The sequence below is a fragment of the Heterocephalus glaber genome, unplaced genomic scaffold, assembly GCF_053883595.1.
Source record: "Heterocephalus glaber isolate CG9 unplaced genomic scaffold, H.glaber_assembly_v1.0 deba00001531, whole genome shotgun sequence".
Lineage (NCBI taxonomy): Eukaryota > Metazoa > Chordata > Mammalia > Rodentia > Bathyergidae > Heterocephalus > Heterocephalus glaber.
In genome coordinates, this window is record NW_028258329.1 from 16,023,469 (window position 1) to 16,050,523 (window position 27,055).

At 36.1% G+C, this 27,055-nt stretch overlaps 1 protein-coding gene across 2 annotated transcripts in view; it reads left to right on the forward strand.

The window, feature by feature from the left end:
• Positions 1–27,055, forward strand: part of Agbl1 (AGBL carboxypeptidase 1) — an 832,602-nt gene that overhangs the window by 578,477 nt on the left and 227,070 nt on the right. Inside the window, exon 22 of one of the 2 annotated variants that reach the window (XM_087188360.1) lies at positions 16,876–21,126. In XM_087188360.1, coding sequence (XP_087044486.1) covers positions 16,876–17,070 — 195 coding nt within the window. In that variant the 3' untranslated portion in view covers positions 17,071–21,126. Of the gene's footprint in view, positions 1–16,875; positions 21,127–27,055 lie in introns of those variants that run through there. The other variant, XM_021264792.2, reaches the window with a different exon arrangement.

Here is a 27,055-nt window from a genome sequence, read left to right on the forward strand (position 1 = left end):
CCCCTACCGAGGTCCTGAGTCACACAGAAGACACCGAATCACCCCACTGCAGACAGGCAGCCACCTGATTCCACATTACAAAGGCACAGAGGATACCAGACCACCAGACCAAGGTACTAAGTCCCACTGTTCCCGGCCCAGAGGTAGGGGCTTCTGAGCCATCATCCCATTGCTCCTGGTCCAGAGGAAGGGGCTTTTGGGCCACCTTCTGTCCTGCTGCTCCTGGCCCAGAGGAAGGGGCTTCTGGGCCACCATCCCTCCCACGGCTCCCGGCCCAGAGGGAGGGGCTTCTGAGCCACCATCCCACTGCTTCTGGTCCAGAGGAAGGGGTTACCCAGCCACCATCCCTCTGGCTGCTCCCAGCCAACAGGAAAGGGCTTTTGGGTCACCATCCCTACCGCTGCTCCCGGCCCCTGTCCCACCTCACCCACCTCAGGGGAGGTAATCTGTGCAGGCGCTGACAGCCCCCTGCCCTAGTCAAAATGAGAAAACATGTAAATAAGTCTCAAAACCAGACTTCTAGATCACCTACAGCATCCCCAAAGGGAAATGAGATGGAACACTCTGATACTCAACAACCTGGACCCACTGAACTGGCAACAAAAGGGGATCTGGAAAAAATGAAATCAGAAATAATTTCTCAGATAACAGGAGGAATTGTGGCCCTAGTGCAAGACATGATTAATAAATCTAGAGAGGAGATGAGGAACATGATGGAATCCCAACATAAGAAACAAATGGAATCCATAAAACAGATGCAAATAGATTTCCAGGACATGAAAAACTCCATTGAAAGTCTACACAGCAGAATGAGCCAATGTGAGGACAGAATTTCAGATATAGAAGATAAGATTGCAATTAGTGACCAGGAAAAGAAAAATTGCTTCAAAATTATAAGGGAACATGAGAAATCAATCCAGCAGCTGCTAGATGATGCAAAAAAGAATAACATAAGACTGATTGGGCTCAATGAAGAAACAGGAGAGAGTGCAGATGACATAAAAAACCTCTTCACAGAAATAATGGCAGAAAACTTCCCAAGCAGGGGAAAAGAGCTTGACATACAGATAAGTGAGGCATATAGGACTCCAAATAGCCTTGATCAAAAAAATCTACACATAGGCATATAATTGTTCAGATTCCAGAATCACAACAGAAGAACAAATTCTCCAAGCAGTCAGAGAAAAGAAACAAATCACATACAAAGGAAAGCCCATCAGAATCACAGCAGACTTCTCAACACAAACCATCAAGGCAAGAAGAGCTTGGAGTGACATATTCCAAGCCCTAAATAAAACAGCCTCCAACCCAGATTGATGTACGCTGCAAAACTATCTTTGAAAATGGATGGAGAAATAAGATACTTTCATGACAAAGAGAACCTTAGGAACTTCATGAATACCAAACCAGCACTCCAAAGAATTTTACACAATATCCTAGGAACAGACATGGAGGATCACAACCCCAGGAAGCAAAGCAGAATGAACCCGTCTGGCATGACAAGAAATTAAATGTTAAGGGGGAGAATCTACCAAAAGAAAAAGTCACGGCAATGACAAGTCAATATGTTTCAGTTATAACCATCAACGTTAATGGTCTCAATTCACCAATCAAAAGAAATAGACTGGCAGAATGGGTCAAGAAGCAAAATCCAACAATATGCTGCATACAAGAAACACACTTAATTCAAAAGGAAACTCATAGACTGAAAGTTAAAGGGTGGAAAACAATACTGCATGCGACAGGAAGCCGAAAAAAAGCAAGAGTAGCTATCCTCTTGGAAGATCAAGTAGATTTCAAACCAACACTGATGAAGAGAGATGAAGAATGACACTACATCCTTGTAAAGGGAAGAATCCAAGAGGAAGAGATGACAATCATAAATATCTATGCACCAAACACTAATGCACCCAACTATATAAAACAAATACTAACGGACATGAAAAGTCATATATGCACTAATACAATTGTAGTGGGGGACCTCAACACCCCTCTGTCACAAATAGATCAACTAGACTAAAAATAAGTAATGAAATACTAGAACTCAATCAAACTCTTGAACAAATGAACTTAACAGATGTTTACAGAGTCTTCCACCCCACAAAATCAGAATACACATTCTTCTCAGCTGCACATGGGTCATTCTCAAAAATAGACCACATACTCACACATAGAACATGTTTAAGTAAGTCCAAAGGAATTGAAGTTATCCCCTGTATGTTATCAGACCATAGTGCGATGAAATTGGAGATCTATAGCAAAAGAAACTCAAAAAATTTCATAAACACGTGGAAATTGAACACCACACTTCTGAATAACCAATGGGTCACAGAGGAAATTAAAGAAGAAATGAGACAGTTCCTTCAATTAAATGACAGTGACAATACAACATATTGGAATCTATGGAACACAATGAAAGCAGTCTTATGAGGGAAATTCATAGCAGTGAGTACGCATATTAGGAAAACAGAACGAGCCCAATTAAACAACCTGATGCTGAACCTCAAGCTTCTAGAAGAAGAAGAGCAGGAAAACCCCAAAGCTCATACAAGGGAGGAAATTATAAAGATCAGAGGAGAAATCAATGCAATGGAGACTAAGAGAACGATACAAAAAATCAATGAAGCCAAGAGTTGGTGCTTTGAAAGAATCAACAACATTGACAAACCTTTAGTCAACCTTGTCAGAAAAAGGAAAGAAAAGGCCCAAATCCATGCAATTAGGAATGAAAAGGGTGAAATTACAACAGACTCAGCAGAAATCCAGAGGATCATCAATACCTACTTCCAGAACCTATATGCCAATAAGATGGACAACACAGAAGAAATGGACAGATTCCTAGATACATATGAACTACCAAAGTTGAACAAAGAAGACCTAAAAATTCTGAACAACCCAATATCAACCAATGAAATTGAAAATGTAATTAAAAACTTATCAACTAAGAAAAGCCCAGGCCCTGATTGCTTCACTGCTGAATTCTACAAGACATTTAGAGAAGAACTGCTGCCACTACTGTTTAAACTCTTCAATGAAATGGAAAGGGAAGCAATACTCCCAAATTCATTCCTGGAATCAAGCATCACCTTGATCCCCAAAGCAGAGAAAGACACAACTGAAAAAGAGAACTATAGACCAATCCAACTAATGAACATAGATGCAAAAATCCTTAATAAGATACTGGCAAATAGAATGCAGAAGATCATCAAGAAGGTCAAACACCCTGATCAAGTGGGATTCATCCCAGGGATGCAAGGATGGTTCAATATATGCAAATCAATCAATGTAATACACTATATCAATAGAGCCAAGGACAAAAACCATATGATTATCTCCATAGATGCAGAAAAAGCATTTGACAAAACCCAACATGCATTTATGATAAAAACCCTACAAAAAATTGGAATAGATGGTCTCTATCTCAAAATGATAGAAGCCATCTATGAAAAACCAACAGCCAATATCATACTAAATGGTCAAAAACTGAAATCCTTCACACTAAAATCAGGAACAAGACAAGGATGTCCACTATCACCACTCTTGTTCAATATAGTTCTGGAAACATTAGCCATGGCAATTAGACAAGAGAAAGAAATAAAAGGAATAAAGATAGGTAATGAAGAAGTCAAACTGTCATTATTTGCAGATGACATGATACTCTATATAGAAGACTCCAAGAACTCCACCAAAAGTCTTCTAGACTTAATAACCAAATTCAGTCAAGTAGCTGCTTATAAGGTCAACACACAAAAATCAATAGCTTTCCTCTACACAAATGACAGACTCACTGAGAGAGAAGTAGGGCAAATAATTCCTTTCACAATAGCATCCAAAAAACTGAAATACCTAGGAATCATCCTAACAAAACAAATCAAAGACCTCTTCTCTGAAAACGATGGCCCTCTGAAAAGAGAGATTGAAGATGATATCAGAAAATGGACAGACATCCCCTGCTCCTGGTTGGAAGGTTTAATATAGTGAAAATGGCCATACTTCCCAAACTGCTATATAGATTTAATGCAATTCCAATTGAGATCCCACAGCATACTTCATAGACCTCAAGAAAACAATCCAAAAATTCATTTGGAATAAGAAGAGACCGAGAATAGCAAAAGCAATTCTAGGTAACAGAGACATGGCAAGGGGTATCACAATCCCCAATCTGCAACTATACTACAAAGCTACTGTGATAAAAACAGAATGGTACTGGCAAAGAAACAGACTTGAGGACCAGTGGAACAGATTAGAAGATGCAGAAACAATGCCAGACACACTCAGCCATCTCATCTTCAACAAAGGAGCCAAACACCCTCACTGGAGGAAAGATAGCCTCTTTAATAAATGGTGCTCTAAAAATTGGGCTTCAAAGATTAAAACTAGACCTGTATCTCTCACTGTGTAATAAACTAAAATCAAAGTGGATTAAAGATCTAAATATTAAAATAGAAACTCTGAACCAGTTGGAACAGAGGTTAGGTAGAACCCTTGAAGACATCGGTGTAGGAAAAGATTTTATGAACAAAACCTCAGTTGCCTGTGAACTAGCACAAACAATCAACAAATGGGATCTCTTCTTATTAAAAGGCTTCTGCACAGCAAGAGAAACCACCAGCAGTGTGAAGAGACAACCCACAATGTGGGGAAAAATCTTCACCTGCTCTTCCTCAGACAAAGGTCTACTATCTCAAATCTATAAAGAATTAAAAAAGATCAGACCTCCCAAATTTAAAGACTCAATCCAAAAATGGGCATGTGAAATGAACAGACATTTCTCAGAAAAAGAAATAGAAATAGCAAATAAATACATGAAAAAATGTTCAACATCACTGGTCATTCAAGAGATGCAAATGAAAACAACGCTGAGATTCCACTTCACTTCAGAAAGAATGGCTGCTATCATGAAATCAACCAATAACAAATGCTGGCGGGGCTGTAGGGAAAGAAGAACCCTGCTCCACTGCTGGTGGGAGTGTAGACTGATGCAAGCATTGTGAAAATCTGTATGGAGATACCTCAAAGAACTAGGACTGGAAATCCCATTTGACCCCACTATTCCACTTCTGGGGATCTTCCCCAAAGAATTAAGAGAATCATACCACAGTGATATATGTGCACCCATGTTCATAGCAGCGCAGTTTGTAATAGCTAAAACTTGGAAACAGCCCAAATGCCCGTCAACTGGAGACTGGATACAGAAAATGTGGTTTTTTTATAAAATGGAGTACTACTCAGCCATAAAAAATGAGAAATTAGAGACATTTATAGCTCAGTGGATGCACATTGAAGCAATACTCTTAAGTGAAATAAATAGGACACACATGTGTAAATACCAAATAGTTTCTCTGGTATGAGACACTGAAAGTGTAAATAAGGACTAAATGTATAATAGGTAATGTGAAATAGGAAGAAAAGGGGCAAAGGGGAAGGAAGTGGGAGGGCTAGGGGAAAGGATAGAAGGGAATGGGATTAATAGGAGAAAATGGAAAAATAGGAACAAAATCTTTGTAAATAGGGAGGAATGGAGGGGTTGAAGGGGGGCTTGGCAAGGGTGAAAAATAAGAACCAAGAGAGACTATGTAAAGGTGCAAATTTCCAATGATGAATGTCATTATATTGTATACCTAAAATGTACCAATGAGTAGAATGAATAATCGATAATGTAAAGTAGGAATAAAAGGTCCAAAGGGGTAGGAGTAGTGGGAGGCACAGGGGAAAGGAAAGAAGGGAAAGGAAAAAATGATGAGAAATGGAAAAAATGGAAATAAAGTCTTTGTAAATAGGGAAGGGTGGAGGGCATGAAGGGAGGGCTAGGAATGGGGAAAAAATAAGAACCAAGATGCATTATATAAAGGTACAATTCCCAATGAGAAATGCAATTGTGTTGTATACCTACAATGTACCAATAAAAGAATTTAATACAAAAAAAAAAGAAAGCAATAAGAGAAAAATAAAAATTTTGGAAGAATAGAAAAAGGAGGAAAAAAATTGAAAATAAGAGCCAAAAAAGTGGTAATTTCAAAAATAACAAATAAAAGATAAAAATGAAGGGACTCCCTTAAGGTATGCGTCTTCTGTCACAATAGACAATGTTGGCAGCAGTGTGCAGTTATAAATCAATGAATCTCAGTAAGCCGGTCACAGACCCATGAGATTCAGGCAGATTTCTGGCTGCAAGTCCCAAGTTGAGCTCCCTGTCCTCCTGCAGGGTTGAACTGTGCAAGGTTCTACTGCAGGTTCCAGCTGCCCTTCCCCTGAAGATAGTCCAGGTTCTGATGGGAAGTGATGATCCCTCCAACTTACCAAGCATAGTGGTCTGGTGTGCCTTTACTGCAGAGATTCTCTTCCCCTTTCCAGTGGGCTTCAGTTATCATCAGGAAGCCTGAGAGAGCTCCTGTCTCTCTCATTCACATCTGCAGCTCAGGACAATGGCCTTTATGTCTCCCTGAGCTTCTGTAGCTACACAGCCAAGAGGCTGGAGGCTGCCGGGAGGGCTCTGTTGTTGTAGGCGCCCGAGCGGCTCCACGGGCGGCTGGTGGGCATGCCCGGGGGTCCTTACCAGCTCTTGGTCGCAGGTAGACGTAGCCAGACAGATAGAGCTGGGCTCACTCAGTCCTCTCATTGCTATTTCTTTACTAAATCTCAACTGACAAATGGTTGGACCAAACGGGAAAATAGCACAGATCTAGTGGCCCCCGAAGAAGTGAGGGGGAACTAGGTAGGGGTCGCCAGGTAGAGCATGTGAGCAAAAAGACCAGAGACTAGTTGCACTGGACAGCCTGCTTTTGCCTGGGTCATCACCACATACTTGAAATAATTTAAATTTGACAAGTGTAAATGTTAATGTTTAATCTTTTGTACAACCTTGAAATCTCATATTGTAGCATTATCAAATAACATGTTAATATATAACAGAAAATAATGATTGAAGAGAGGGGAGGGGAACGGGGAAAAAAAGAAGCAAGCTGTATCATGTACAAGTACAAATTCCCTATGATGAATGCTATTATTTTGTATATCTAAAATATACCAATAAAAAAAGACTTGAAAAAATAATGTTAATTTAGATGAACTACTTTTTTCATCTTTATATGCATTGCTTAAGGAAATATGAATGGCAATAGCAGTTACTTATTTTTCATGAGGCAAACCAATAGGACAAATACACAATGAAAATATTTACATCATATAACCTCAACATGTATTTCTAACCTCTGATAACATTTTAATATATATCATTAAAAATTTTTAAATAAAATTGGGACCAGGATTGATGTAATGTGCTGTAGTGTACTTCTTGTGTTTTAACATTATATCATGATTATTTTCCTATGGTATTGCTTATTTGAAACATAACCTGATTTTAATATTTTATGATATGAATACATTCAAATTTATATGACTAATGATGTACTGGTGTACATTTAGGATTTTCTGTATTGATCATCTTATTACTATTTTCTTGAAACTAATTCCAGAAATTTAAATTCTGAAGGCTTTTGAGATGATTTCTCAATTGTTCTTTGGAAATACCATAGTGATACATACTTCACCCAATAACGGATGATAATAACAGAGCTGACTTCCAGTTCTTTGTCAGCAGACCATCAGAATTTTGAGGATGAGGGTAAATCTGGGCGGAGAAGTAACTCATGTTATTTTATTGTTCTACTGATTTTCATTTAAATCAATGGAAGTTAATTTTTCCTTCATTGCAATTATGTTTATTTTGTTGTTTCTATTTTAGTTTGTGATATTTCAGGTTATTCAAACATCTTATAATTTCATTCCTTTGATCATCACTATTTCCCTTTGTAGTTTTTTTTCCCTTTGAGATATACATTGAAAGACTTCTCCTGCTTGGAGATGATAAAACAAATGAATCTATGTGTTTTATTATTCAAGTTTTTGAACACTTAATCTTTTAATCAAAAAGAAGTAATTTTTATATCTGTGCTAATATTTTTGCTTAAATATTAATGCATTGCTTTAGCTTTATTTCCATCATGGAACATTTCCTGTTAACATCAAAGTCACATTTATCATATGCAATCATTTACATTTTTCTGAATCTTTTATGCCTTTTATGGTCTCCCTTTGATGAGTCCTCCATGTTTTGCATCAATACCATGAGACTTAAAGACTTACCTCAGAGGTACTGTGGGTTTGGTTCTAGACCACTGAAATAAAACAGTTATTTCAATAAAGTGAATCATACAACTGTTTTGGTTTTCCAGTGCATGGAAAATTACATTATACTTTAGGGTATTAAGTATGCAATAGTATTACTTCTAAAAGAACATATACTTAAATTAAAAATGCTTTAATGCTAAAATTGCTAATGATTATTTGAGCTTTTGAACAAATGGTACCAATAGACTTGCTGAACACAAAACCCTATGACCCTTAAACTTGTAAAAAAATGCAATATTTATGAAGAACAATAAAGCAAAGCATAATAAATGAGGTATTCCTGTACTTAAGTAGCAAGGTTTTTCTATCTGTAAGGGGGAAAAAGGCCATATTTTTCAGTCTTTATTCCAGAATCATTCTGGAATATTTTTTACACATTCTAAAGTACAGGTAGTTTGCCAAACCTGAAAATTGTCATTGGTGTTTTGATTTCCTATGCTTCTATGGACTAACATGAGGAGAATTGATACTGCATGGTGTTGGGCTTACTTTCCCAGAAATATAGCCAATTTCTTCATTTGCCTAAATTTTCCTTGTTATTTCTTGCTGAAGCCCTAGAATACATCATATAACCATTGGATATCTATTACTAATTCCATTCTTACATATTTTACAGTCAGATTGCTATTGTGAGTGGAATTTTTATTATACTTAATAATATATTTGGTGGTTTATAGAAAGAAAATTGATTTTTGCATATTTAATTTGTAACCTTGCCTGCTTCCTTAACACTTGCATTATATCTAATAGATTTTATGTTTTAATTGATTCTGCTGTTTTATTTTAGTATATAATCAGCCTTCAAATAATGATGATATGATTTCTCCCTTTCTAATATGTATGACTCAACTTTTCTTATTGAATTGTCTAAAACTTTCCAAATAATAATGTTGAGACTTGGCTATAGGTTAGGGCATAGCAATTACAGTCAAGTATGAATATAATTATTGGTTTAATATCAGCATGTGCTATTGTTAGTGATGATAACAAATATTTTATAATGTGTAATGGGTGAAGTATTACTTTAAATTATATATAATGTATATTATATGTATTATACATATTATATATATTCACTGAATTATTTGAGGAGCTCCATGAGCTACATATAATTATGTTATTTCCATTGTACAGACAAGTCAACCGAGGCAGTAAAAGATCAGATGATTTCCTTTAGATCATAGGGTCAAAAGTGGCAGCACTAGGACTGAACCGCAACAGTTTGGGCTCCAGAGGTATTTTTACACCCATTATACACACTATCCTTTCAGGGTATACAGTGTTCCTCTGGGCTTATTCTGCAACTTGTATCAGATATGTGTGCATTCATTCAGAGGTTACCTTCTCTTTTTTGCTTTTGATTTCTTGCTGTATTATCATCTATAGTGGAATTCCTTATGAAACTATCTCCATGACATTCATGACATTCTTTTTTTTTCATTAAGTTTATTGGTACATTTTAGGCATACAATACAGTTACATTCATAATTGGTAACTTGGGGCCAGGGATTTAGCTCAGTGGTTGCGCCACCTGCCTTGCAAGTTCAAGGACCCAAGTTCGATCTCTGGTACCAAAAAACAAACAAACAATAATTGGTAACTTGTATGTTTACATGATGTATCTTGGTTCTTATTTTTTCCCCATTCCTCTGACCTTCCTTCATCCCCTCTATCCCTCCTTATTTGCAGAGACTTTGTTTCCATTTTTTTCCTTTCCTCATATTTTTTCCTTTCCCTTCTTTCCTTTTGCCTACCCTTTCCAGTTCCCATACCCCTTTAGACTTTTTCTTCCTATTTCACATTATCAATTATACAATTTGATCCTTATTCACATTGTTAGTTTCTCACACCAGAGAAACTATTCGGTATTTACACGTGTGTCCTATTTATTTCACTTAAGAGTATGGCCTCAGTGTGCATCCACTTAGCTATAAATGTCTCTAGTTTCTCATTTTTTATGACATTCTTAAGGAAATACTCCCTAGATCATATTGAATAATTCCTTTTGTGTATTTCTTTTTTTTGAACATAAGCAACTTTTTCTTTGATTAGTATATGTACCTATACCTATATCTAGCTATCTGTCATCTATTTATCTATCAAATTAGGTTGCTGTTTTATTCTTACATTGGAATGATCTATTTTTTATATTATACTAATATCTTAAGAGAAGTTAAAACACTTCTTATTGGTGTGTGGTTTGATTCTGCTGCTTTCTCTTCTTTGAGTTTATCTTCTTGGGGACTTAACACATAAATAACATTTTGGGGGCACAAATATTTTTTCTGTAAAAGTCTGAGCATCTTGCTTCATTGTCTTTAATTTTAATAATGTGATCAAATCTTGGGTTATTTAATTTGGTTATTTTATAGGTATCCTGATACTTCTTCCTCGATTATATCCCATATATTTGGTGAGCTTGTCTAATCTGTAGACTGAGATATTTCCCAGAACACAAGTAAGTTACTCTTTTCCTTTCCCTCATCCTTCCGTTCCTCCTCTTGGCTTCTGTTATGACAGTCACACTGTCTGAATGTGAAGCTTGAAATGGAGCTATATCATTTTTTCTTAATGTGTCCCCAAGTCCTTATGTATCTATCTGTCTCATTATTTTAATCTATTTTCCCTTTGATATTGGGAAATGTCTTTAAGTTGGCTTCTATGTAATGGATTTTATTTTCTGTATTGAATAGTCTGTTAATGGTCTCCACTTTCTTTTAATTTAGAAGTTGCCATTTTCCATCTCAATTGTGGAGTCTTCTAAATTCTTATTGTTCCTTTATAATGCTTTTTGTTGTACTTTCTGAGAATAAAAACAAATTTCCCAGACTTTTTTCCCGTTTCTGGCAGTAAATCTATTTCATGAAAAGCGATACTGATTTGGTATCTTCAGAGTGTCTTCCTTTGAACTGCAATATTTTTAACTGCACCTATTTTTCATAGGTTAAGATCTTCTCTATGTGTATGTTTACAGAAGGTGTTCCATGATGCTGGATTTTACAGAAAAGAAATAGACTTTGCCAGGGGTTACTGTAGGTCTTTAGGTGCTGACACTGATTCCTGTTCACTTTATACCTGATTTTGGTGACAAAAGCAGTGAACTATGCAAGGCTTGAAGATTGATTGGAGATCACCACACAAAACGAGGATCTTCAGATATGACAGGAACTGTCAATGGAGTAAGAAAATCACAATCTTCAAAGGGACAAAATGGGGACACTTGACCATCTTGACCAGGACAAAAAAATGTCAAAGTCTTCATTCATAATTCAGGATCCTAACCCTCCTTAAGCGGGGTGGGCGCCACAATTAAAAAGTACAATATAGCTGAGAATTCCTCACATCAAAATTTTAGTGAATAGTGATCACTTATCTACAATGTCCCTAAATATCCAAGGAAGGAAAACACATTTTCTAACTGGAGGAAAAAGCTTTAAAACCCATTTGCAGCGACTTTCTTCAAAGTTAAAATAATTAGTGTAGGATTAAAAAAAATAACAAAATAATTGACCAAACAAGTGTACATTATTGACACTGTGTTTACCAGAAAAATCAAACTACTGAATAATGCCCAGTAAACTGCATATGAAGGACAAATTAGGCACTGTTTATTAGGTACATGATTATAAAATAATCATATTTCCAATTATTTCAGAAGCAGTTTTGAGATGGATGATTTAAGGAGCAGATTCAATGCAATTGAAGAGAGAATTACTGGAAAGGAACGTTGATATGAAAAAATATTTTAGTGCATTTATTGTAATGAAAGGAAGAAATAGAGTACACGAGAGTAAGGTAAAGCAGTGTATAGGATGCAGTGAAAAATAGACTACATAACTTCAAAAGTAGTTCACTTTTGATTTCCTTGTCAGAGAATAAGAAAGATCAGTATTCAAAAGGACAATGAATTGTATTTATCTAGACTTGCACAAAACATCAATGATACTGCCAGTAAATTTCAAGTATGTAAAAGAAATGAAAATACATCTGAATTTTCTACATAGGGTCAAAGACAAATAGAAGATCTTACAGTGGCTAAGGGGAATTTTACCATCAATTTATTGGCACGTATTAGTTTTTAAAACATTTTTGTAGGTAGCAGTGATTTCTTAAAGCTTTTAGTATGTGGACATTCTTTTTGATAAGAGCTCTATCTCCTTCAACATTTGTGTCTTATTTGCAAATCCTACCAATGATTTATGAGTGTCTGGGGTTGGGGATTTGGGGGTAACTACCTCTGGTTTCAATAATAACTCTTCACCATATATTGCATCATTACATGATTTTATCTTGCTTTAACTATCATAAAAGCATGAGCATTTTCCATATTGCAAAAAATGGTTGTTATAATTATTCTTTTAATGGCTTCATTATATCCCATCAAATTTATTCCATTATAATTTCCTTAGTGCTTCCTCCTTTATTAGACATTTAGAGTTTTATTTCTCTCAAATTTTGATAATTATATATAACACTGACATAATTTACATTTTTATGTATATGGCTTCAATTTTATTTTCAATCAGTTCATTAGGAATATATCCCTGAAGTGACATTACCGTGTCAGATGTTATTGAACAATTTCCCAAAAGGTCTGAATCAATATAAACTTCCACCAGGCGTTTTGACATCCGCAGCTTTGGGAATAAAGGAAGCCAGCACTAAATATTATCAGTTTGAATATATGTTTATCAATTTTCTGGGTGTAAGAGAGCTTTTTTATTTAAATACTTGAACACTTTTCCCACATTTGTTTATTAATTAATTTTCCTCTTTTTCCCAGTAATTATCAGCACTTAGTCTATTTATCTTTTCAGACCCTATTTCTTATCAATACATAACCAATGTTCTTTTCTTTGCGGTGGATTTTCAAGAAAACTTAAAAAAAAATTGTCAGTGGATTCTGTTTCTTACTACCACCCACAGATAAGGACTTACATTTTCTAGCAGCACTGGCATCAGAATACCGGTGTGGCAGACTCTGTTGACTGACCTGGATACATACAATTTTTTCTCTCCTACCTTCCTCTTTTTACAGAGTTGAAAAGCTAAATTTTCCAGTTATATGACTACCATAAAGCTAGAAGTGGCTCATCTATATAGTTCTGGCTAGTAAAACATATGTAAAAGTATGCTGGTGCCCTATTCCCCTATTTTCTCTTTCTCCTCTTTTGAGTGATGAAGTGCTGGTTGGAGCACAGGGACCACTTTTCAACATGATATGAAAATCAAGAAAGTAGCAGATGGCATGGCCCTGATTTTAAATTGCTAGAATCATGCTGTGAACCTTCTACCTCCCCACCAAATTATTATGAGTACAAGGTCTAATTCTGTTTGTTGAAGTCACTGTAGTCATTTTGTTACTTTCTGTCAAAAAAAAAAAAAAATCCAACAACCTACCCTAATTCATCAGATCTGTGTGAGGTGGAAATTGGATTTCTGTTTCATTACACTCACTTTTAAAATAACCCAGAGCCTGCTTTATTTATAACCTCGGTACTGAGGTTATAAGTTTATTTAATTATAGCTTTATTTATAACCTTGGTAAGTAAGTATGTGATAACTGACCAAAAATCAAAATTTCTAAATGTTTTTCACCATTTGCTACATCACACCAAGTGATAGAGATGAATATATTGGAGCAAAAATGAAATAAAATAAATTTAAATTCTCATGAAACTTGACAATGACAGAACATAATTTGAAGGCACTCATGAACTCTTTACCCAGAGGAGTCAAGTTCTCCTTGACAAATGAAATGTGCATCTGAAAGACAATCCATCCATGCCTCTCTATATTCACCCAGAAATAGCCATTATTTATCAATTTATCATATATAGAGAATGTGCCATATAACAGACATGTGCTCCAAGACACAGATATAAAATTAAAAGAGAATCAGATACTGTCATTCCATGCCCCTAAGGAGATTATATTAAGGGTTTGCAGTGGGAAGAGGTCATTCATATAAACAAAACTATATATATATATATATATATATATATATATATATATATATATATATATACATATTTGGTACCGGGATCGAACTCAGGGCCTTGAGCTTGCGAGGCAGGTGGTGGAACCACTGAGCTAAATCCCCAGCCCAAAACCAATATTTCTGACAATGTGTGAGAGTAAAAAGAATAGAATAGTAAAGAGAAAATAATAGAGGATAAAATGAACTGCCCAAGTTCCCATGGCCCATAAAGTGATACAAGTTCTCTTAGAGGTTTTCTGAACTAGTCTTTTTATTATTTACCAGCCTTTGCCTGAAATAAGTGTGCCAACACCGGGAATACAAAAATATTTCCATACTATAAAATGCTACCACTTATCTGTTGTGATACTGAAATGGACTGGTATGAAGGAATTGCCCATTACCTGTCGGTATGAAGTATGCTATGAGACTTTTTTCCCCCAGGACTTGCCCCTCCTTTGATTTCTACAGAGCACTTATTGTGCAGTTTGCTGGGTATTGGAGTTCCACGTGTGAATGAGGAGCTACCTGAGGCCGTGGGGGTGGAGTCTTCCTCATATTCTTTTTTTTTTTTCGGTGCTGGGGATTGAACTCAGGACCTCGTGCTTATGAGGCAGGCATGGTGTCACTGAGCTAAATCCCCGGCCCACTCATAGTCTTTTTGTTGACCTGACTTTGCCTCCACCAGTGAGATAGCTGACAGAGCAGGAAGGTAGGACCTTCATTTCCTTTCTCTGGACCAAGAAGAGAAGCCTTAATTAAATTCAGTTAGGAAGAGCTTACAGCTTCAGCACAGCCAAAGAGATGCCAGGTTTCTTTTTCCCTTTAAGAAGTAATTTTTTCTATTGACTTCCGAAAACAATTTGATCAACATCTGGCTTTCCCCTTGAACTGAGGCTGTTTACGGAGGAGTAGACTCCCCCTAACTCTGAAATAATGGCTCTTTTCTTCAGAAATAGGTGTCAAGGCATGCAGCAAATCAAATTTTCAAGCAGCTGTTATAAACTTGAGGACTTTCCACTTCTTTTTATGATTTTACCTAGAAATTCTTTTGTGAGGCTTCTGATTTCACAGTTTGGAATTTGATTTTTCCTTGGAATACTTATGACCACTCTTAAAATTTTTACTGCCCCACCCTTGTCCTCTATGTCACTATCATTTCAATGTGGAAATGTATTTTTTAAATTGACTCATAATAGTTGTACAGCTATTTATTTATTTTGAAACAGGGTCTTGCTCTGTAGTTCAGGCTGGCCTTGTACCTACTATGTAGCCCAGGCTGGCCTTGAACTTGCAGTGAGTGATTCTTCTGCCTCAGTCTCCCAAGTGCTGGGATTAGAGGTGTTCGCCACCATGCCCTGCTTAGTCATACATGTTTATAGGCCACAATGTAGTGTGTATTTTGGTAAATGTGTATGATCATCGAAGTAAGATAATTCTATCCATTGCATCAAATATTTATCATTTATTTGTATTGAGAAAATTCAATATCCTTTCTTTTACCTATTATGATGAATTTATAGCTATATCATTAAAATATACTATACAATATAATAGTATAATATTTTAAAAAATAATAATCTACTATTGATTATTTTTTATTTCAGTGAAAAGTAATTTGTAAACATGAAGAATTTAGGACCATACTGAATTCTTTCACATTAAACATTTTTATTAGGAAGACAGAACGAGAAACTGAGCTAAGAGGCATTAATATTATGCCCATTTTGAAACACTTATGATGAAATGCTTATGTGTATGTAGGAGAGATTTATTATCCCACTTTACAGATGAAGAAATCAAGGGTAATAAAGTTCAATAAATCCAAGATCATGCTATCAGAAAACAGTGAAACCATGATTCAAACCCAGTTCTGATCTAATTTCTACCTTACCATGCATTCAAGTCTCTCTGAGTCTATGTGTAGAATTTTATAGTGGGGTTGTCTAGCCAGAATACACTTACTAGATTCTATAATTACTAGCTTCTAGGACTTGGCCCTTTACTTAGTTTTATGTGTCGGAATTTCCTAGTCTGTTGAATGGAGAAAATAAAAATGTTTACCTCAAAAACTTTGATAAGGAGTCACTGACTTAATGCATGGGAAAGAGCTTAGAACAGTGTTGAGCATACAGTAAATGTTCGATGAAATTGTGTTAATTGGTAGTATTAGCTCTTACTCATGGATCATACCAGAGAGATGTCTCAGTTTTGCTTTTACTCATTATTTCATTATAGACAAAAAGATAGTTTTAAATAAATACTTTGTTTTGCTTTTAGTTTTCAGTTTCCATATTTGTACTTGAATTATTTTCCCTACTCTTGTCCGTTGATTGATTACTTTAGGTGAAGTATAGAGTACATCTTGGTAAGATTGTTTATAATCTTTGTTTCACCAGGAAACCTTTTTTAGCAATATAGATAGAAACAGTGCTGCTTTCACTGCAGTGGAGGGTAGTGACTGATTCCTGGCCCTAAATCTGTCCCTATCTTTTATTATCCATGGGGAACCCTGCATGTCTACCTGACACAGGCTGAAAGTTACCAATCCACAAATGCTCAACAATACACACCGAACAGTAAGAGACAAGTACTATTCTCAATTTATGTGGTCGACCTGTGTCTTGTTCTTCCTTCCGATCTCAAACTCCCTCCTCTCAGTCCCCATTCCACAGCGACTGGTGACTGTTCTGTTTAACTGGCAGGGTCTCCAGTTCCGCACCAGTGAGTTGGAAGAGATGGGAGCCATGTTCTGCTTGGGCCTCCTCATCCTGGAGCTCAAATCTGTAAGCTGCAGCCATCAGCTCCTGACTCAAGCTGCAGCTCTGCTGAATGCTGAGGAAGACACTCTGGACCACCACCTCCAGGGTAAGACACTTACTAAGGGGCTGGGGATTTAGCTCAGTGGTGCCACCGCTTGCCTCACAAGTGCAAGGTCCTGAGTTCGATCCCCAGTAAAAAAAAAAAAAAAAAAAAAAAAAAAATGGTCACTGGGGCCTGGCAAATTTGGACCTTTGTGCTACCATTGTAGCATTTCTTGGCAGTGCAAGCTAGGTGAGTCAACGAGGTCTTTGCCAGACAAAAAGTATGGAAGAGCTGCGGAATGAAAGTAGGTTCAGTTGTGCTCTCTGGAAAGCCAGATCAGGATACATTTTACTTTCTGCTGAAGACAAGGACATGCTGCCTGCTTGTACTAATCATGTATTTTTAAATAATGTGTTATTTATAGATATTATAATAAGATGGATCATGTTGGCACACATACACATTTATTTGCAAGTTATGTGTTTATATAAGTACAGATAGGATTTTGAGCTATTATACAGTTAAAAATGACAGTATCACTGCAAATATCTAGGCATCTGGGGATAAGAAATGTTTTAATCATCCTATTCTCAAACAGGATTGTACACTTCCTTCTCAGAAACTGAGGAGAAGCATCAGGAGATGATTAACTGTTGGCTCAGAGAGCCTGAGCACATGGCAGGGAAAGGCTGGGGCTCTGAGAACTGTGAGGATCACTGGTGAGTCAAGGGATGGAGAAGCATTCTCCAAATAAACCATATGATGATGCCTTTACCATAAACAAATATTTTAGGCTTGACACAAACAAATTCAAGGGCTAAGAGGGAAGAAGTAATGGCCTTGTGGGAGGAGAGAGAATCCGGAGAGGCCAGAGGAATCAAAGAAGTCTAACCCATCACCTCTACTTTGAGCACCAGGACTGAGAGAGAATTCAGTGTCTGCTGGTAACCAAGGAGGCAGCTTATCATGTGCTTCACATTCAGAAGCAGAGAGAGCACACCATCAATACCAAGGCCAGTTTATTTCTGGCTCATTTTCAATAATTTTTCTCCTGCCACTGTTAGGCTGCTATTCCCATTTAACTTCCCACCAAATGAGCAGTTGAGCCTAGGAAGATCTAACAGTTACATTAATACTGCTTAGGAAGGCCCTGGTTTCTCCGAGAATTAATTACCTAAATGTAGTAATTAATTGCTCATCACAACAGGCTATAGATCATAGACTACGGACTTATGTAAATCTGACCTCCTTCCTCCCTAGAGATGCTGTTGCTGATTTCCTTGTTACCCCCGCCCTATGGTGAAGATTGAACATTGAACCTAGGGATACACTACCACAGCTACATCCCCAGCCCTTTTCAATTTTCCTTGAGATAGGTTCTCACTAAGTCAATAAATTGCCCAGGCTGAGCATGAACTTGTGATTCTCCTGCCTCAGTTTCCCGGATAGCTGAGATTTTAGATGTGCATCATCACATTCAGCTGACTTCTTTAGTTTTGACATCACAACCACGTCTATCTGCCCCTTCTCCATTCAACGCCCCTCACTCTCTGAAGGCTTGGTGTGTTTGGCATTGTCATGGTGTTTTCAGACTCTCTAACAGCAAGTGCCTCCACCTCCCAGGATATATATTTCAGGGGGTCTTTTCATCTTTTCCTCTGCGAAATTGTCTTGGGTGCTGGCACATCTGAATTTCCATTCTTTGCTTTTTTCCTCTCTCTCCTCCACTGCTCATTGAGGGAAGATTGAGCAGAATTGGCATTGCTTGCTTTCCCTGAATTGATTGTGCCCATCTGTTTGATCCAATGCAGTGAGGATTAGTTGCTTGTAAACTGGAACAAGAAGAGATCTATCAAAGAAATGTCTTTTCTAATTCAAGTCTAAAGAATTCAGTGTCAGGCTTCAACTACAGTGGCTGCTATGTGGGTTATCATAAGAAGACAGTTTTATCTGTCCCTACCCTAGCATCCCACTCAACTCTCAATTTTTCAGGTACAGTCAGTCCAAGGACACTGAGACTAGAGATCCTGTCATGACCTCTAAGGGCAGCATAACTGGAAATAGGACGTCATTAATATGTTTGTTTTGAATAGATGCAAATGGAATGTAGGATGCATAGAGTTTGGTGTAAGGGAGAAAGAGAGAAATTATTTTTTGCAGATTTGTATCACAATATATTTTCCTAATCATTATGAAACAATTGACCAAAACAAATTTTAGTTCCTGCTTAGAGGATCTTAAGACTACATTGTTGAGAAGAAAGATCACCTTGAATATTTCTTGATCATAAAAATATGAGCCAATGAATTTATACTCATTAAAAGAGAACAGAAGGGAAATTAATAAAATCAAATCTATTAACTTGATACCAGCAACAGGCTGCTTGAATCTATTTGCTCAGTTTCCAATGAATAGAGTTAAATGCTGAAATACAATAATCAGCAGATCAGATCTCAGGAATTTAATGAGCATCAGGATTCTTATTAAAATACAGAGCATAACTAATGTTGGTCAGTACTTTAACTCTCCATATGTTTTAGAGAGGCCTTTGCCACCCACCCTCTTTTGTCTCTTGCCTCTCCCTTCAGCATAACAGGGTTTCTCCTCTTTCAGAAAGATTCTGTTTTGTTGTTGAAGGAATTACTAGAGAAAAGGTGTGTGAGTATGGGGGAGTAGGTGGTGGGGACTCCCCTCTAAGGCATAAATGCAAGCATATGTACATATCTGAGTCTCCCAGGGTGTGCAGACAGCAGCAACCCTGAGAGTGACCTGCTGGGAAGACAAAATGTGTGTGCGCGCTGTGGACATCATGTTTTCTGACAATAGGTTTCATGCCTCATTTACCATAAAAACAATTAGAGTGTAGTCAACATCCACAGAGGAACTTACCATTTTTCATGAGCAGAACCGGTGGATGTTTGCCCAGTGAAATGAAGTACAAGCTCTCTGCTTTGGGTTTTCTTTTAAATAGTCCTCTTCTTCCCTGCTGCTCATTTGAGAAATGTCTACAGACACGTTACAGCATATTTTCATCTTCGTTCCTTTCCTCTTCTTTTCTCCTTCCTTTCAATCTTATCCCTGGAATGTGTGCACTGCAGGAATGCTAAGCTGCTGCTTCTGGGGGTGTCGTTTATCCAGTGTGATGGGTCTTTTGCAAAGTCATTTAATGGTTTTGCCGAGTCAGCTCCTGTTCATCTCGATTTGTGTCCCTCCATTGCCTCTCCCGCTTCTCAGCCAAGCAGCCCTCTCTCCATGTGTCCCTCCATTAGTAATAAGAGAAAGTGCAGATCTCAGTGTTGCACTGCAGTAATAGCTCGGTATCCCATGTATTTTCCCAAATTACAGAGTTGGTGCTTGTCTGGGCTCCCCTGGACATCTACATAGGCTAGCGTGTTTGGTTGTCTTTGGTTTTGATGGGACAACAATAAAAAAAACACCAAAATTTCACATAAACCTTAGAGAAAACACATGCAATTTTTAAATTAAAAAGATGATTGTTTTAATTTTTTAAAAATGCAGTTTTATTCTTCTAAATGAGTAAATAGTATTTGGAAGACGTACAAAGAAAGCACCCATATTCTAATTATCCAGGTAACCACTGTCAAGATTTATGATTTATTTACATAGTTTAATTTGTTTCACACTTTTTATTATTGAATCATTTTGCATTTTAGAACGATACACCCTTTATCATTGTTTAGTATTGTCACATACGTGATGTAATGCCACTATGTAAGTAGAATATATGTGTGTATACCTTGGTATACTTTTAGTTTTATATTCTGTTCCATTTTCTGCCTGCTAGGAGTACATAGTTTTTAATATTACATCCTTTTTACTTAGATATATGACATTGCAAGCATTACCTCATTTGTAATTGTTTAAAAATGTGCTTTCCTACATTCTCTTTATTTTCACTGATGACTTCTATGAGTTGTTAACTGTCAATCTTGACCCATTGGGATTTTTATTTTAGTTGTATTAAAATGATATAATCTCTGGCCTATTGGCCATTTACTCATACTACTTTTTCAAAATTGCACTTTTTCTGCACTTATTCAGGTCTTTGATGTTCAATAAGTGTTTTAGGGATTCTTTCTGGATCTTTTCTTAATAATGCATCAAAAACTTTAATGTTGTGAATTTTCTTGTTTACTGAGGAAAAAAAATGTCTTTTCATTATATGTTTCTAAATTGTTGTCTTAGTTTTATAGAGAATTTTTGGATTCATTTTATATTTATTAGTAACTTCACTGAATTCTTTGGTCATACCTGAAATTTTTTCCATGGATTTTTCTATGTATTTTTTTCCTTTCAATGCATTTACAATTTTTGAAAATTCTTCACCTTTTTTTATCATATTTATGACTTTGGCTAGGCTTTTGAGAATAATATTTAAGGATTATTATTCCATGACCATCCTCTCTAAGAACCTAACTTCAAAATAAGAATGACTCTCAGTGTCTGACAATTAAATGAAATGCCTGCTGGCTTGATATTCATGTTCAGTATCTTCTTTATTCATTATTATTTTTTCTTAGATTATTAATTTAATTAAATAAGAATGGATGATGTTTTTATTGAAACAAATAGATGTCTAGAAGAAATGGTTATTTTTTTCTGTTAAGAACAACTTCAGTTATGTTAGTAGATTTCCTGATATTCAGCTATATTTGAATTTTGAAGAAAAAGATATTTGGCTGTGATCTGAAAGATTACTTTGACACAGAGGTTAATGTTACATGCTGGGGATTGAGTTTTATGCCTGTAATTACAAGTGAGAGAGGTCTGGGCTTGGTCTCTATCATTCTGTGATTTGGATGGAAACCTTTAAACTCTCAAAATCATATCTGTCCTGTTTATTTGAAACAAAAATATAATTTTTCTACTTTTTATTTTACGTGTAAGAATGATTCATGACACTTAAATTATCTGATAATCATATTCAGGTCTTTTAAAATTCAGTTTTATGTTTACTTGTATTTCTCATTCTAACCATTGTACACAGTCAGGTTCTCATTCTTGTTTCTCATCTCACATTTTGCCACAGAGGACCTTAGTAAAAGATTTTCTCTGTTATAGGGAAAGAAAATCAGTAGTATCTTTTTTACGTATAATTAATACACACACACACACACACACACACACGTATATATAATTCTTTTCCTTTTCCTTAGAAAGTCCACCTTTCCTACCTAGATTTCTTGGGTGACTTTAAAACATTTTGTCCATGACTACATTTAGTCAGTACTTAATTTTGCAGTATTCAGCCTATTTTTTCTTATATATATTACCCTATTTTTCTCTGCCTTAATAGTTGTAGTAGTTTCTTTTTTTTATTAATATAAATTTGTTTTCTACCACATTAGAAATATTAAATATATTCCCTCTCTCTCTCTCTCTCTCTCTCTCTCTCTCTCTCTCTGTCAGTTTAGATCTTTTAATTGATTTTGAATTTGGGTGCCCCATTGCTTTGGGACAGGTCTCATATACAACGTAACAGTGATTCCACTCCAAGTCTTCATTTTTCTTCTCTGGGAGTCTGCTTTCTAACCTCTATCTTCTTTTCTCCTTTCTTCATTTTTACCTCTTTCTCCAAACTTAGCAAATTCTTCAAGTTTATCTAAAGCTTAGTAAACTTCACAAATCCAACTGTGTCCATTATGGATTCTTCTCCTTGCTGACAATGTATTTCAATTTCAGAGCTTTTACATGTAAGTTTTATGGCACCTATTTCCTCAATTCCCATCAGTTTCTTTTATTCATGTTTGAATGTATAGCTAGTTCTCATCCATTTGGATCTTTTATCATCATTTATTGTATTTTTTTCATGTTTCTCCAACATGGGATTAACATGGGTTATTTGCTGTTGTCCTGTGTTCTAGAGGCTGCCTGTTTCCCAAGGTACACCATTGTCCTGCTGCTGAGTGAGGCCCTGTTTCCTGTCCAGTTCAAAATCTTTTCCAGTTCTTGATCATTATGAGTTTTTTCCTTTTTCTCTCTTCCAACTTCTTTTTAATCATTTTTTGCCTATTCATCTTTGAATCATGGAGCACTATCAAACCTTGTGGTTGTTCAATAATCATGAGTTTAGATGATCTTAAAAACCCCTCTTGTCTAGCTGAATGTAGATAATTCCTCTTTTTTTTATAGGAAGTAACCTAACTGAAGCGGCTTTTTCTTCAAGGATTCATGGCATTTTGACTTTTTTCCCAGAGAACAGAATTGGGGCGATTTTAGTAAGAAAGTTAAGGAGAAAGGCATGGAAAAGTAAAAGAGGATGGAAAATGATAGAACAATGGCAAAATGAGAAATCTGAGATTGGGAAAGTGGTCCCCTAAAAGGCAGCATTTTATCAAAGCAATGGATGGAGGCTCAATGGAAGCTACAGCTTTCAAATTAACACTGTTTCCATCAATTCCAAATTAACTGTAATTATATGGCAATTCTGGGGATTCTTAGTTTCATTCTGTAGTTGCAGGCTAAAAATTCTACATAAAGCAAAGCGTTGGAATGGAATTCAGCCTAAGGGTGTTTAGTTATTGTATTGGATGATGCCTTAACATGTTAACTGGCTCCCAATCTCTTCAGAAAAAATGAACTGATCAGCTATGAAAGAGTGCTAATCTTAGATTGTGGAAACAACAACAAAACCCTTGTCCCATTAGCAGTGAGTGAAAGACAAAATCGTATGTTTAAAGTAAAATTTTATGCAGATTCTTTTAAAATAAATAAATTAAAATAATGAAAATCTAATGTTAGTGTGTCTGAGCGGAAAGAGGTTTAATAACATCATACAGCTATCTGTAAATTGGTTTACTTTCCTCTGGAGGGTAGTTTGGCAATTTGCAAGAAAGTTCATAAAATCTCTCAGTTGATCTTGAGTTTCCAGCTTGGAGAATATATCTCAAGAAAATAAACATAACTGAATATAAGTTTTAATATGTAGATATTTATAGAAATTATGCATATATCCCCAGACAATTTTGAATAACTCAAATTCCTAGTGTTATAAAAAGAAAAATAAGATATATTGCTGATTAATTTTCCAGAATATATAAAACCATAAAAATAAAGAGCATGTCCATAAATAGATCAAATAATATTGATGTAAAACATTCATTAGGGCCTTAGCATGAACTAGATGTTCTGCAAAGTATGGTGTAAGTATTATCTCACTTAATCATATAAATGATCCAATATGGTAACTGCTATTATTAGCATTCTTTCACAAACAAGGAAATTTTTATGGAGGATAAGACATTTGTCAGATGTCAGCAATCTAGTGAGAGATTGCTGGCTTTTAAATCTACTACTGCCTAACTCAAGTCATCATTTATTATAATCTGTCTTTCAAGTGATAAATAATAGCATAAGTGGGATAATTCTTGGTAGGCACCTGCTGATTGTGACTTTAGCAAGATGCAGAAACACAGAAAGAGGTGAGGAAAATATTAAATGTATAATGTAAACTAATTTAATCATATTCATTTCTTTACTCTGTACGGTGTGTAAAAGTATGAGTTGGAGGCATATGTATATACATATGTTTGCATGCAAATTTTAAAATTAGAATGACCTGGGCTTTTTTTGGCCCATAAATATTTCTTTATTCTCTTAATACAAATCAGAAAAGATCAGTGTCCACCACCATAACTTGAATGCATGGAGCTAACAACTGAAAGGTGAAAAAGATTATAGACAGAGAAGAGTAAAATGCATTTTCTTCCTGTTGCATTTGCTATTTGCAAAATGTTTCTACCTCATAACAACCATGAAAGTTCGTCTAAACAAATTCTTATTTCACAAGTGAGTCCATGGGAGCTCAGGGAGTCTAAGTGATTCTCCAGGTGTACTTAAGTGATTTACTCATTGCCAGTCTAAGCTGAGGATCTCATTTGACTCTGCTTCAGGCTCAGCCAAATGAAAGGCTGGTCTCTTGCCTATGAAACTATAAATATCTGAAAATAGAATAGGTTAGCAGCCCCTGGAAAAGCATTGAATCGAGAAACTCACTCTTTGCACTTTCTGTATCAACTGCAGCTTTTGCAACCCTTGTCTTTTATTATTGTTAATTCTAAAAATGGAAGACAAATAAAATCTTTGAAGCTTCCCCAAACAGGAGAGGTTGTTTTTATTTAAGAAGGTTTCAAATGACCTGACATGGCAGGTCAAGTTAATTCAATGAACTTTTATCAATTTTTAGAGCACTTGTTCTTTTCTCTTTATGCTCATGTGCTTTTTCTTTCATTCTTTACTAAGTGCCCCATAATATCTGTGGCCCTTATGAAAGAACCAGCCCTTCAGTACTAGGGTTTAAAGCCATTTGGCCCAGGAGAGTTAATTTACCAGATGTGACAGAGGAAAAAACAAAGCAAAACTGTAGATATAGTACCAAAGGCAAGGGAGAAAGGAAGGAAGGAAGGGATGGAAGCCACTGCTCAGAAGAAAGGTCATGCTATTAAAAATAGGAGATCCTTAAGGTAATAAAGAGAATCACAGAAATTTTACAATTTTGATTTATATAACCCTGAACTTGGACATCTCTGATCCGTAAGGAAGAGAGTGGCTCTTAATTTTCTGGGAACGTTTCTATTGCTTTGTATGATTCTTTTACTCTTACCTATTGCCAAGTTCCTCTTTCAGGAGGGAAGTAAGTAGACAGGAAATATTGTCATAGCATAGTGCTGATCATGGACATGGACCTTAGATTCCTGTTTAGCCTATTTCTGCCCATAACAACCTCTGCGACTCTGGGGAGGTAGCTTATCTTGTTTATTCTCAGATTTATTAGCTTTAAAATTCAATATCTCTAAATTCCTTTTGGTTCTCAAACCATATGTTTATTCTCAAAGCTCCAGGCACAGATCTTCAAATTACCGCATGGGCAGTAAGTTTGAAATCCTGAATTCAAGATACAAAGGCAGGCAGTTGAATTATGCCAAATTGCACAAAGCTCCTATTTGATAGAATCAAAATTAAATTTTGTCTTGATCCTTGTGAGAAAAAACTGAAGGCACAGAAGCTTAATAATGCATAGGTAACAGAAAGGCTTTATAAACAAAAGAGCGAAAGAGAGAGGAAAATAAAGAGATATGTTTAGAACTGGATGACCCAGACTTTGTGGAAATAGCATGTTAAGGGAAGGATGTCAAACCAATATCCAACGTAAAAAGGAGAATCTAGGGTAAGATCACTCATTATAAGGGGGCACAAATGTGCCTAATAAGAATCTCAGTATGTACTGTGTTCTATTTTGGAAGTGAATGCTTTAGCAAGAAGGAAGCATGCTTTACCTCTGTTTAGTCACTTAACATTTTTTAGGCATATCTATCCAATTGAGACTTCAAATATTTCCTAGTATGGGGAGAAAAGTCTTCAGCCATATGATAGCTCATCACTGACCTACTGATTCTGTTTGTGGTGAGAGATTAGCCTATTAGAAAATGGAGATAACAGCATAAGCCACTATTGTTTCAGTACAATGGAAATGGAAACTAAATTAGAGCCAATATGTTTATGATGACTTGGCATCCATCATTCTGTTATGTGGCTTTGAATCAGGGATGCTCCCTGCTTCCCGAAGCTTTTCCAGTGGGTAAAGAAAGAAACACAACAAAGAGAGAGAATAATGATAATAAAATGCCATGTTCCATAAGGATAGATAAAAAGTTGATGTGTTGCTTCAGGCAAGCCTGAGGAAGTAACTATCATCATCATCATCATTAAATTGTTATTGTATGGATGAATGAAAGGAAATCTAGGATGCTAAATGATGAGAGTCAAGTTGCTATTCTGTGGCTTATCAGTAATTCAAACAGGTAAGTGAATTCATGTTGCTTCTCTTTTTCTCTGAAACATATTCAAATTTTCCTAAAATTATATTCATAAGACATTTTCTAATATAAACTGTAAAAATTAGGTAAAAAACAATCTATATAAATTGATACTCTTCAGCAAAGAGCTGGGTCCTTTGAGTTTAGTACAGAGATCAAGTTCACTACAGCATGTACCATGGTAGGGAATCATACATGCAAAGGAGTCCAAACTTTCTAAACCTTTCACCCACTAAACATTCTG